The 12,389-nt window shown below is 37.7% G+C and overlaps 1 protein-coding gene across 2 annotated transcripts in view; it reads left to right on the forward strand.

Annotated features, from left to right (window-relative positions):
- Positions 1-11,796, forward strand: part of NUDCD1 (NudC domain containing 1) — a 60,448-nt gene extending 48,652 nt beyond the window's left edge. For both annotated transcript variants that reach the window (XM_032858465.1, XM_032858466.1), the window contains 2 exons: positions 8,669-8,828; positions 11,166-11,796. In XM_032858465.1, coding sequence (XP_032714356.1) covers positions 8,669-8,828; positions 11,166-11,458 — 453 coding nt within the window. In that variant the 3' untranslated portion in view covers positions 11,459-11,796. The remainder of the gene's footprint in view (positions 1-8,668; positions 8,829-11,165) is intronic.
- Positions 11,797-12,389: the final 593 nt, after the last annotated feature.

Genomic DNA, 12,389 nt, shown 5'->3' on the forward strand with positions numbered 1-12,389 from the left:
ATATTACCTTTTACAGGTGATTAACCCGCCATTTTTACAACATTAAATTATTTTGAAAATTAGTATGTATTTACCTTTACCAGTGAGATTTATATTTTCACATGTTTTTCTGTTACTATATGGCCTTCTTTTTTAGAAGTCCCTTTAACATTTCTTACAAGGCCAGTGTAGTGGTGGTGAACTCCTTCAGCTTTTGCTTGTCTGGAAAACTGTTTCTCCTGCCATTCTGAATGATTTCCTTGCCAGGTAGAGTATTCTTGATTGGAAATATTTTTCTTTTGGCACTCTGAGTGTATCATATTATAAACTTCTGGCCTACAAAATTACCCCTGAAAAAACTTTCACTAGTCTTGGTGTGATGGTGGCAGTCCCTTGTATAAAACAAGTTGTTTTTCTTTTCCTGCTTTTGAGATTCTCTCCTTGTCAGGGAGTCTTGGTGGCTCAGTTGGTTAAGTGTTGGACTCTTCATTTCAGCTTAGGTCATGATGTCAGGGCAGTGAGATCAAGTCCCATGTTGGGCTCCATGCTGAGTGCAGAATCTGCTTGGGATTCTCTCCCTCTCCCCGCACATATGCATGCTCTATGTCTCTGTCTCTCTCTCAAAAAAATAAAAGATTCTCTCCTTGTTTTTAACTTTTGACACTTTAAATATGATATGTCTTGGTGTAGGTCTCTTTGAATTCATCTTACTTGAAACTTTCTGGGTGTCCTGAATCTCAGTGTCTTTCATTCCCTAGGTTAGGGATATTTTCTGCCCCTTTTTCTTCATTTTGGGGCCCTGGTAATTGCAGATGTTCTGCTTGATGTTGTTCCATAAGGTCCTTAAGCTATATTTGTTGTTTTTTTTTCCATTTTGCTGCTCTGTTTGGTAGGTTCTACTGCTTTATATTTGAGTTCACTTATCCTTTTTTCTGCTTCATCTAGTCTGCTCTTGAACTCTTCTTGCTATACTTTTAAGTGATTGTATTCTTCAGCTCTGTGACTTCTGTTTGATACTTGTATTTTCTATCTCTTTGTTGAAGATTTGCTTTGATTATCCATTCTTCCATGTTTGGTGAGTGTCTTTATGACTGTTATTTTCAGTTCTTCACTGGGTAAACAAACCACTTACCTCCATTTCATTAAAGCATCTTTCTGACATCTTGTCTTGTCCTTCCTGTTTCTTAATTTTCCTGACTTTTCTGTGTTGGTTTCTATGCATTAGATAAAACACCCAACTCTCTGAATCTTGTAGGAATGGTCTCTTGCAGGAGATGAACCTTATTATTCAGCTCGCCCCTAGCTCTTGGTTGTCTCTCAAACCTTTCTGATTGCCCAAGCAGCCTACTTTACTCTTAGTAGCTCCCAGTATTTGAGGGTGTACCAACAATTGTCAGTGTCCCTAAGTGGAGGATCCCAGTCAGCAGCTATATTCAGGCTGATTGGAAGCCTGTCACTCAGGCAATGGCTTTTTTTTTTTCTTTTTTTTTTAGATTTTATTTATTTATTTGACAGAGAGACAGATCACAAGTAGGCAGAGAGTCAGGCAAAGAGCGAGAGGGAAGCAGGCTCCCTGCTGAGCAGAGAGCCCGATGCGGGACTCAATCCCAGAACCCTGGGATCATGACCTGAGCCTAAGGCAGAGGCTTTAACCACTGAGCCACCCAGGCACCCAGGCAATGGCTTTTAAAGTATGCAAAATATATAGTTATAAACAGAAGTCCCATTGTCCACCAGAACTGGGTAAACTAGAGGTGTCCCCAGATGGCAGCCACAAAAGTCAGGATGCCAGAGACATGTACAAGCTCCTTTCTAGGAGTTACACTCTGGAACAAGGCAGAGGGATAGCACAACAATAGTACTATCTCCATCCCCAGAAAGTATGTCAGAAGTCCCTGTATGTGTGTCAGACCAGCAACCCAGATGCCTGTCCCTCAGCCTGAAGTTCGAGGCCAAGCAAATAGACCTTCTTCACAGAAAGACTTGGGCTAGGTTTCATTCTGCTAGTGCTGTGCCCTGGTGGTGGCAGCTGGCCAAGAACTGCATTTCCAGTTGTTACTGTTCTATGGGATCCAGGAATAAAAACCCCACTGACCCCCAGAGATAGGCAGTTAGGGGGCATCCCCTGCATAGCAGCCATAAAAACAGATGACCAGATTAAAAACTGGGGTTCTTGATGTATGTAGAGCTTCCCTCTGAAGATGCTGGCCCTGGAGCACAGCAAGGGAGGGTGCAAAGATGGTGCTAACCATCTGAGGTCTCTGGAGAGGAGCGAAGCTAGCTCTCAGATGTGTGTTTAAGTAGAAACCTGCCCCTCAGGCTGCAGCTATGAAGATGAGCTGATAGGCCTCTTTTACAGAGAGAAAGACTGGCTACTTCAGTTTTCTTGAGATGGATGTTTAGTGTGAACATACGTGGAGATTATAGGGAGCAGTAGAAACAATCTTTTTGAGATCTTGAAGAACTAGAGGATCATTCTATAAAAAAAAAAAAAGCATTAGCAGGTCAGGTCTAATGGAGAAGTGCAATATTGTTAAGAAAATAGCACATAGTTTTGATGAACAGGTAATCTACTTATTTCTTGAGAACCAAATGACCCTTACTCCGTACTTCAGTGCAGTGCATGACATCCTTGGATTATTTTCCCTAAGTAACCCAAGTCTTAAGCTGCTGGGAGAAGAGGATCAAGTCTTAGCATACCGGGGGCTTAGAGGAAGACCTATTGCTGCTGAAGGGAATAAAAGTAAAAATTTTTAAATAACACTATCTCTGGGCCAGGGAGAGAAATCAGATCATCCAAGGCCCAGACTATTAGAAATTTTCTACCACTAGAGGAAGGACAGTATCACTGAAAAGGCCCAAACCCTGAAACCCAAGGATACAAGGCTCTCTCTCTCTGCCTGCTAAGGCTGAACCAAGATTCTCAAGCCCCTCAACCTGCCACCATGGGGCTAGGAAGCACTGAGTAACTGACAACAGCAGTCTACCACTAAAGGAATAAGAGCATAGAGAGACTCTCTGAGAGGCAGATGTAGCGTGAAAACCTAAATAAAGCTGGGGGTGAAATAATAGAACTGAGGAAAATGCTCCACCAGTTCAACCCCCACCAGAGTATAACTTAACACTAGTGGGGGTTGAAGCCAGAGATACACTGAGAGTAACCCTAACAACAGAACTCAAGCTTAGATCGGCCTTTTCATAACCTGACTCTGTCATAACCTTCCACACTAATGACCTACCAGAAGTGTGTCCGTTCCCAGGCACAAATACTATTTACCTCATTCTCCACTGTTTTTCACATCCAGTATTCAATCAAAAATCACAAGGCCAAAAAGAAAAAAATAAATACAAGACACACAAAGAGAAGAAAATAAAAACATTCCACTGTCAAGAAACAAGGCAGACCAGGTAATCAGACTCAAATGATCTGTATTTTGGAACTACCAGACAAGAAACTTAAAGTAACTGTGTGATGTTAAAGAGTTTAGTGGAAAGGTTAGTTACATACATACATAAATAAATGCAGAATTATAGGAGAGAGAAACTACAAGAGAGTAAAATAAGTATTCTAGAAAAAACAACAACAACAAGAATGCCTTCAACAAATTCATCAGTATAGTCAATAGATCTGTGGGAAAAGAATTAGGGGCCTTGAAAATAGGTTATTAAAAACTAGTAGAACTTAAACCAAAGTGGGGTGGGATAGGGATTAAAAAACAAAAACTGAGCATTTAGGAACATTTATATCTGATTGGAATCCCAGAAGAGAGATGGAACATTCACCAAAATAGACCATATTCTGGCCCACAAAATAATCCTGAACAAATTTTAAAAATGAGAATCCTAACCAGAATGTTCTCTGACCATAACAAATTAGATATTAGTAAAACAGAAAAATCTGGAAAACACACAAATAATTTGGAAATTAAGTAACACATTTCTTAATAACCCATGAGCTATAGTGGACCTCACAAAGGAAGTTAGGAACTTTTGAATGAAAATGAAGGACGGTACCTGTAGGATGCTGCTAAAGCAGTGCTTAGAGGGAATTTTTATAGCATTACAGATTATGTTAGAAAAGGAAAAGTTTATCAGTTTAATAGTTTAAGCTTGCACTTTAGGAAAAGAAGAGCAAACCAAATTTAAAGCAAACGGAAGAAAGGAAACTTAATAAAAGAGCAGAAATCAGTGGATCTGAAAATAATGAAACCAAAAGCTCATCCTTTGAAAAGATCAAACTTGGCAAGTGTCTAGCCAGAATAACCAAGGAAAAAGAAGAAACAAGTTACCAGTATCAGGAAGAAAAATGTGCATAAAGGTCCAAAGACACTAAGATGTAACAATGGAATATTACGAGCAACTCTGTTTTCATATATTTGACAATTTAAGTGAAACAAATTCCTTAAAAGACAAGCATTATCACAGTTCACTCAAGAAGGAATGGATGGTTTTAGTAGTCCTGTATCTGTTAAGAAGGTTGAATTTCTTGTTGAAAACCTTCTAACAAAGAAATCTCCAGACCTAGATTGCTTCACTGGTATTTTACCAAAAGAAGAAACAGTATCATCCATCTACAGATTATCCCAGGGAATAAAAGGAATACCTCTCAACTTATTTTAGAAGGCCCAGTACTCTAATAACCAAAGATACGACCAAAAAAAAGTATGAAAAAAGAGAAACCAATATTGTCATGAATAAAATGCAGAGATTCTCAGTAAAATATTAGTAAATGAAATCTAGTAATAAGTAAAAAGATAATACATCATGACCAAGTATAGTTTATCTTGGGAATTCAAGGCTGATTCAGCATTCAAATATCAATCAGTGAAATTCAGCATTATCATTAGACTAAAGAAAAATATTTTAGCCACATTTATGCCATTTATGATTTTTTAAAAAAATGCTTGATAAACCAGGAATTGAAGGTAACTGCCTCCCTGAGAAACCTAGAGTTAACATTGTACTTTATGGTAAAAGACCAAATGCCTCCCCCTAAGACTGGTAACAGACAAGGGTGCACCCTCATTACTTCTAGTGAGCATCATGCTGGAGATCCATGCTAGTAAAGTGAGAAGCTTTCAAAAATGCCATTCAAACCAGTTTGGACATTTTTCTTTAAACATTGGAAAAAACCTGGGGACATAGAGGAAGTCTCTTGACACACAGAATGCTATGTACTTGGTTGAGTGTGAAAGCTGCTGACCCTGATCATCTTCCAGTGGGTATTTCTTTGAGAACTTAATCATAATACTTTTTGCTTTACAAAATCTTCAGTTATTCTAACTGTAGAGAGCATTAAATGTTCCCAACTCTAATGACAGATTAGCTTTGTTGGAAATGTTTTTAAAATAATGATTTCTTTCATAAAATATTCATTTAAAATTATCTCGAACATGGAAACAAGAAGACAAACTTCTGGTTCTCCAGATTGTCTTGTGTGATAGGTGGTCTGTTTGTTTCCTGTTGGCTGCTATAACACATCAGCACAAACTTAATGGCTTGAATAATACAAATTAATTATCTTAAATTCTAGAGGTTAGAGGTCCTAAAATGAAGCTTTGGGACTGCATTTCTTCTCTAGGCTATAAGGGAAAAATCCCTTTTCTTGCTCTTCCCAGCTTCTGTAGGCTACCTGCATCCCTGGGCAGGTGGGTGCAGCTCTCCAACTGCATAGGATCTTGTAGGTTTTCTCTGCTATCACTCTGCTTTTGTGGTCTATCACCTTCTGTATCTGTGATTCCTTCCTCTTACAAGAACCCTTGTTCAAGATGCCCCTGTGGCTCAGTTGGTTAAGAGTCTGCCTTCAGCTCAGGTCATGAGCCCAGGGTCCTGGGATCAAGTCCCACATAGGGCTCCCTGCTCAGCAGGGAATCTGCTTCTCCCTCCCCCTCTGCCTGCCACCCCTGCTACTTGGGCGTGTTCTCTCTGACAAATGAAGAAAATCTTTAAAAAAATAAAAAGCTCTTATTAATACATTGGGTCCATCCAGGGAGGACAGGATTAGCTCTCCAGTTCAAGATCCTTAACTAACTTGTATCTACAAAGGTTCTTTTGGGGGTACATTAGTCAGCAGACCATGGATGGTATCCATGCATATTAAGAATCTCGCATAAATATGATAATTCATTTGGGATGATATACTTGATGCTGGAAGTTCTCAAGAGTTCAAGCAGCTCATATAAACATGGGAATAGGGGAAGTTCCCAGAGCAACTGATGGTTGAATGGAATCTTGGAGGGTGAGAAGGAATCCGTCCGACAAGAAAGGGTAAGAAGAGTCCCGGCAGAATGCTGTGTGAAAGATATGGCAGAAGCAAACCTTGTGAGATTTCTGTTTCTCTCATTAGTAGTACTTTGACTTCACTGTAATGGAGCCACACATAAAGTAAGTGGGAGCGGAAGAAAAGGAACATGGAAGTCTGAATAATGGGCACCTGGCAAGAGACCTACACCCCCATCTTCTTATTTCATGACTAATCTCCCTCAGTGGTTAGCCTTTTACTTGGTGGTTCAGGGCCTTCTGTTCTCTCTCAGTGTTGTCTGTTCATGCCAGGATCCGAGGTACATTATTTTCATTGTTAATACCAATTACATTCTTAAGGCACTTGGTTCATACAAGTAAATGAATCTTTATGAAAATATTTTTCAACCCATATTTGTATTTCAACTATTTTTTTTTTCTCTGAAAGCCCTTGGTAAGTAAATAAATGAGAATATTAGAGGGACATGCAGGGAAGAGAGCTGAAGCAGTGTTGGATCCATCAAACTTACTATTAAAGGCCGTGCAGTTGGTGGTTTTGAACGTAAACCCCATTTAGCCAGTGATTAACAGGAGCAAAAGCAAACCGTGTGAAATTGCTGTTTTTGTAATTAATAGTATTTTGACTCTACTGTAATGGAGATACATATAAAGTGAGAGTGGAAGAGAAGGAACATCTAAATCAGAATAAGCCCCCCCCCCTTTTTGTAAGAATAAATGTACCAGTTTTAAGTGTTTTCACTGTTCCATAAACAAAGCTGCAGTAAACATCCCTGTAAGTATCGTATACATATACGCCGGTATAATCTGTGAACACGGTCTGTCAGCCTCTCCTCCTGTAGGTAACAAACAAAACTGCTATCCCCAGGCATTGCTGGGCAACAGAAATTGGGTTGCTCTGTCACAGGATTCTCCTGTGGCCTGGAGCCTATGCTGGCACAGCTGTACCAACAGATCCTCTTGCTGAGAGTCACTTCACAGTCCTCCCTACTGAATACAGGTCAGGGCTCTACCTCTCATTTTAACCCAATGTTTTATTCTCCGGTCTGCCCTGAAACTCATGAGAGCAATTCAGTTATTTATCACGTACTGTGCATAATTTGTGTTTTCTACATTCAGTCTGATTTTATTGGTATAGTATTTAGGCATTTTAAACTCTGATAATAACATTTCTGTAAAGAATATTATTTCAACCTATTTTCATTAAAAGAAGGAGTCTTGTAGGTAGAATTCAAGTGGGAGTCTCAGCCTGTTGGTTTTATGGTAAAATGAATTGCTATAGTCATCAATCTTGCAATAAAAATTTACATAATAAACATTCTAGACATTGATACTATAATTAAATAGTACTTCAAAATAAATAATTTTGCAAACAGACAGATTTGATCTTGAATCCCAGCATTGTGGTTTTTCTTTGTAGCCTAAAACAAGTTCTCAAAGTTTCCAAGTATGTTCTTTTATCTGTTAAATGAAGATAATAATAGCCTTATAGGTTGAGATTAATATTTATAACATGGTTGGCATATAAGCACATGTTCATAAATCCCAGTAGCTATCATTGTTCTTGGTAATTATTACAAGTTAACCATTTGTAAACTTCATATTTGTATTCTGTGATTTAAAAAATTGATACTGCATTTAAAATTAAAATTTAAGATTTAAAAAATATTCTGCCTATAAATCAGTGTTTTATATCATGTTTTAAATAAACTAGGTTACTAACAGTTGAGAGGCAGTATAGTATAGTGGTTACGAACATAGATTCCAGGGACACCTGGGTGGCTCAGTCCATTAAGTGTCTGCACTCAGCCCAGATCATGATCCCAGTGTCCTGGAATCCAGCTCTGCGCTGGGCTTCCTGCCAAGCAGACAGCCTGCTTCTCTCTCTCCTGCTGCTGCCCCTGCTTGTGCTCTCTCTTTCTATCAAATAAATGGATAAAATCTTAAAAAAAAAACACCATAGATTCTGGGTTCAAATCTCAGCTCCACTATTACCAGGCTGACCTTAGGCAAGTAACTTAAAGGCCCTGTGTACCACTTTCCTCAACTTTAAAACAGACTTGAGGGGCACCTGTGTGGCTCAGTCGGTTAAGCCACTGCCTTCGGCTCAGGTCATGATCCCAGGGTCCTGGGATCAAGTCCTACATAGGGCTCTCTGCTCAGCAGGGAGCCTGCTTCTTCCCCTCTCTCTCTCTGCCTGCCTTTTTGCCTACTTGTGATCTTTGTCTGTCAAATAAATAAATAAATAAATTAATTAATTAATTAATTAAAAAAGGCATGACACTAGCACATTTCTCCCAGGTGCATTTCTGAAGAAGTAATCAGATAATGCATATAGAAAGTTTAGAAAAGTTGCTGACATAGCACTGTGTGTCAGTTATTGGCATCATCACGATTACTTTGTTAATTATTCTTTGTCACTTTGTTTTAGGTGAATCTTGGAAGCAACCAATACCTTTTCTCTGTCATAGTGGATCCTAAAGAAATGCCTTGCTTCTGTTTGCGCCATGATGTTGATGCCCTACTCTGGCAACCACATTCCAGCAAACAAGAGGATATGTGGGAACACATTGCAACTTTCAATGCTTTAGGTATAAAGCTAGCTCTTTGCAAGTATTTTCTGTCAAAAATTATGGTCTTTTTTTTTTTTAAGTTCATTTTTTTTTTAAATTTTAGTGTGTTTTAATTTTAAACATTAATACTTTTGGAACAGAACAGTAGAATTAATCTGTTTTTATGCTTGTACAGTAGGTCAACTCGGACTAGAAATCAAAGTGGTTATCTAACCACTTGAATCATTCTAATCAGTCATTTGTTTATTCCAAGTAAACTATTCTGAATTAGAACATGACCAGTGGGTTTCATAATACCCTGCATGGAACTTGTATTTAGGTTTCCTCAGAATAATCTTCAAAAACATGATAAAATTGCTCTAAGATAATGCACATGAGGAGACATCTTTCATGGAACTTCTATGCAAAAGAGAGCCATTGTAATGAACACATTTAGAGAAATGGCGGTAAACAGAAACCAAATTTATTCTGTAAGATAAAAGGGAACATGGTTTTTAAAACTGTCTCAAAATTTTAATCAACATAATTGTAGACTTATGCAATAATTGATTTAATGTCTAAATAATATTATGTGGTAGAAGTTTATATAAATTAAACAGTTATTGCTTTATTGAGTGATTTTAAACTGGCAAAAGGAAGTAAAATTATACATTCTGAATATAACCTTAATTATAGAGATTTGTCCATTTTCCTTTATATTTAATAATACAGGCTGCTTAATGGTTAATTCAGACTCCAAATGGATTTTTATGATACAGAATACAAAGTTTTGTTGAAAAATTTAAATTTCTAGCCTCGGTACTACAATTCGCAATTCTGAATCTTTTTTCAGTAAAGAAAGGGGTATCTCATAATTTTTATATGCTCAGATTCTTCATTTGTATCCCTAAATCTGTTATCATAGATGAGTTCTACTGTGTTTGAATAGAAGTTAAATCATTACATTAGATACGTAGTCTTGAGATATTAGATACATTTAATTATCTCAGGGTTAGCCTGGAGAGCTAATGCTAAAACACTCAAATAGGTATCTACATCCCCTTCACTTTTTCCCCTTCAAACCCTGCTTAATATTAAAAACCGGTATTGAAAGGTGTCTGGGTGGCTCAGGTGGTTAAGTGTCCGGCTCTTGATTTCAGCTCAAGTCAGGATCTCAGGGTCATGGGATCGAGCTCAATGTGGGTCTCAGTGTAGCATCTGCTTGAGATTCTCTCCCTTTCCCTCCTCCCTCCTCCCTCCCCCCTATTTATATGCACACGCTTTCTCTCTCAAATAAACAAAATCTTAAAAAAACAGTAGTCATCTTCCTGTGCTCAGTTGTTCCTTTGTTCATTATTTGGTGAGGTCTCAATTTATATTAGTGTCCCATTTTTTATTTCACATGTTATGACATTTAGTAACTGTGTTCCAATCTGAAAATCCTAATTTATATTTTAGAACATAAATGCCCTTTAACCTGTAAAGATTTTCTTAAAAGACAAGATTTTTTTCAAAGTTTGGTTTCAAGGGATGTCCTAATTGAGTTTTTAAAATTAGATACTTGAATTTTCATTCCAGCTTGTAGTTATCTCCAGATTCTACTTCTGGAAGCTGAAGTACAACAAAATCCTATTAAACTGTTGGTACTGGTGTGTAAAAAAACCACTAACATTACAGAAATAATAAGAGAATGCATTGTCATATTAGCATTTTCAGGCTTGGGGCCTATATTATGGACATACTCCAGAAATTACAGAGGTATTCTATAATTTTTTCTCATTTATTTGATAAAAAAAGAATTCTGTAATGCTACATCTGTGATTGATGAGCCTAATTATTTTTTTTTAAAGATTTGAGAGAGAGAGTACAAGGGAGCACAAGCAGGGGGAGGGGCAGACAGAGAGGGAGAGACTCTCAAGCAGGCTTCACACCCAGTGAATAGCCAGTTGCTCAGCCCAGCCCCACAACCTTGAGATTATGACCCGCGCTGAAATCAAGAGTCTGATGCTTAACAGATTATTAAATTCACATTTAAAGATAGTTTGACATGTTTTCAATTCTATTGATTTTAAATTTTTAGTGTTTTAATTATTCATGGAAGTAATAAGGAACTATGTTTTATTTTTCTTAAAGAGGTAAAACCCTATCTATTTTGTTCCTTAGGAATTAAAGCTATTTTTGCAGCAGTTGGGAGAAACTGATTATGGCTAATCATTAATGGTTCAGAATTCAACCACTGTTGAGTATTTGTGGTGTATATGTTATTGAGGCATTTTAATTTGTAGTAAAAACTATGAAATATTAAATGCTTAATCACATTTTTCTTTTTTTTTAATACATAGGGTTTTTATCTGTTTGTCTCTTATTTCTTGTCAGGCTACGTCCAAGCATCAAAGAGAGACAAAAAATTTTTTGCCTGTGCTCCCAATTACTCTTATGCAGCCCTCTGCGAGTGCCTTCGCCGAGTATTCATCTACCGCCAGCCCACTCCCATGTCCACTGTACTGTACAACAGAAAGGAAGGCAGGCAAGTAGGACAGGTTGCTAAGCAGCAGGTAGCAAGCCTAGAAACCAACGATCCTATTTTAGGCTTTCAAGCAACAAATGAGAGATTATTTGTTCTCACTACCAAAAACCTCTTTTTAATAAAAGTAAATACAGAGAATTGATTACCCCAACATGTTGGCTTCTCTGTAGTAGAAAAGTATTCAGTGATAGCCAGAAGGTTGGTAGTTATACTATAACCTGTTAAGTTTTACTATGTTAAATAAAATTATCTTGTATGAATTTTTTATTTTTTAAAGGATATTGGAAATATATTCAAGAGATTATGATTCTATAGAAGTTATGGGGGGAAAACTGCAAATTTAAAGGAAATTGGCTTCTATAAAAAAAGTAAAGAAAGTATTAGTATGTATAATTTTTTTAAAAAACCGGCTGCGGAATTTCATCTTTTATATGAAAGATGTACAACTCAGTGTTTAAAAATAAAAATATTTATCATGTACTCCTTGTTCATTGATACAGTTTCCTCATTCTGTGCCTATAGAATTTTTGGAGAATAGTTAAATTGCTGATTCTTGTAAATACTTATTTAAGTGGACTAAATAGCTGAAGTTGAGGGGGAATACAACCAACGTACAGCAGGTCCAGTATGGGTACAGTTTGCTGAAGACTAAGATTCTTGTTTTCAAATTATTTAATTTTTTCCACTTAACTTTTATCTATTTGTTCTTCCATAAACGCAAACAAAGAGAAATGATAAGATTCTACAAAGTGTAGCTCTTATGCATTGCTCTACAATAGACCATCTCAGAACTCAGTGATTTAAAACAAGGACAGTTGAAAATCCTAGATTCACTGATTGGGCCATCTCTGTTCTTTCTACGTGGCAGAACAAAGGAACTGGTGGGTGCCATTTCTCTCGCCTGCGCCCAGCCTAGATACACAGACACCAGCAGGAACCAGCCCAGCTTGAACACTCTCCACCGAGCTTGCTAACAATATGCCCCAGCCCTGCGGACTTAAGCAGATCTTCCCCCGTCTCAAATTCCTCTCACAGCAAACCAGCACTGACCTTGCTAACACTGCACGCCCAAT

This window comes from Lontra canadensis, unplaced genomic scaffold (genome assembly GCF_010015895.1).
Source record: "Lontra canadensis isolate GAN:19392208 unplaced genomic scaffold, GSC_riverotter_1.0 scaffold15, whole genome shotgun sequence".
Lineage (NCBI taxonomy): Eukaryota > Metazoa > Chordata > Mammalia > Carnivora > Mustelidae > Lontra > Lontra canadensis.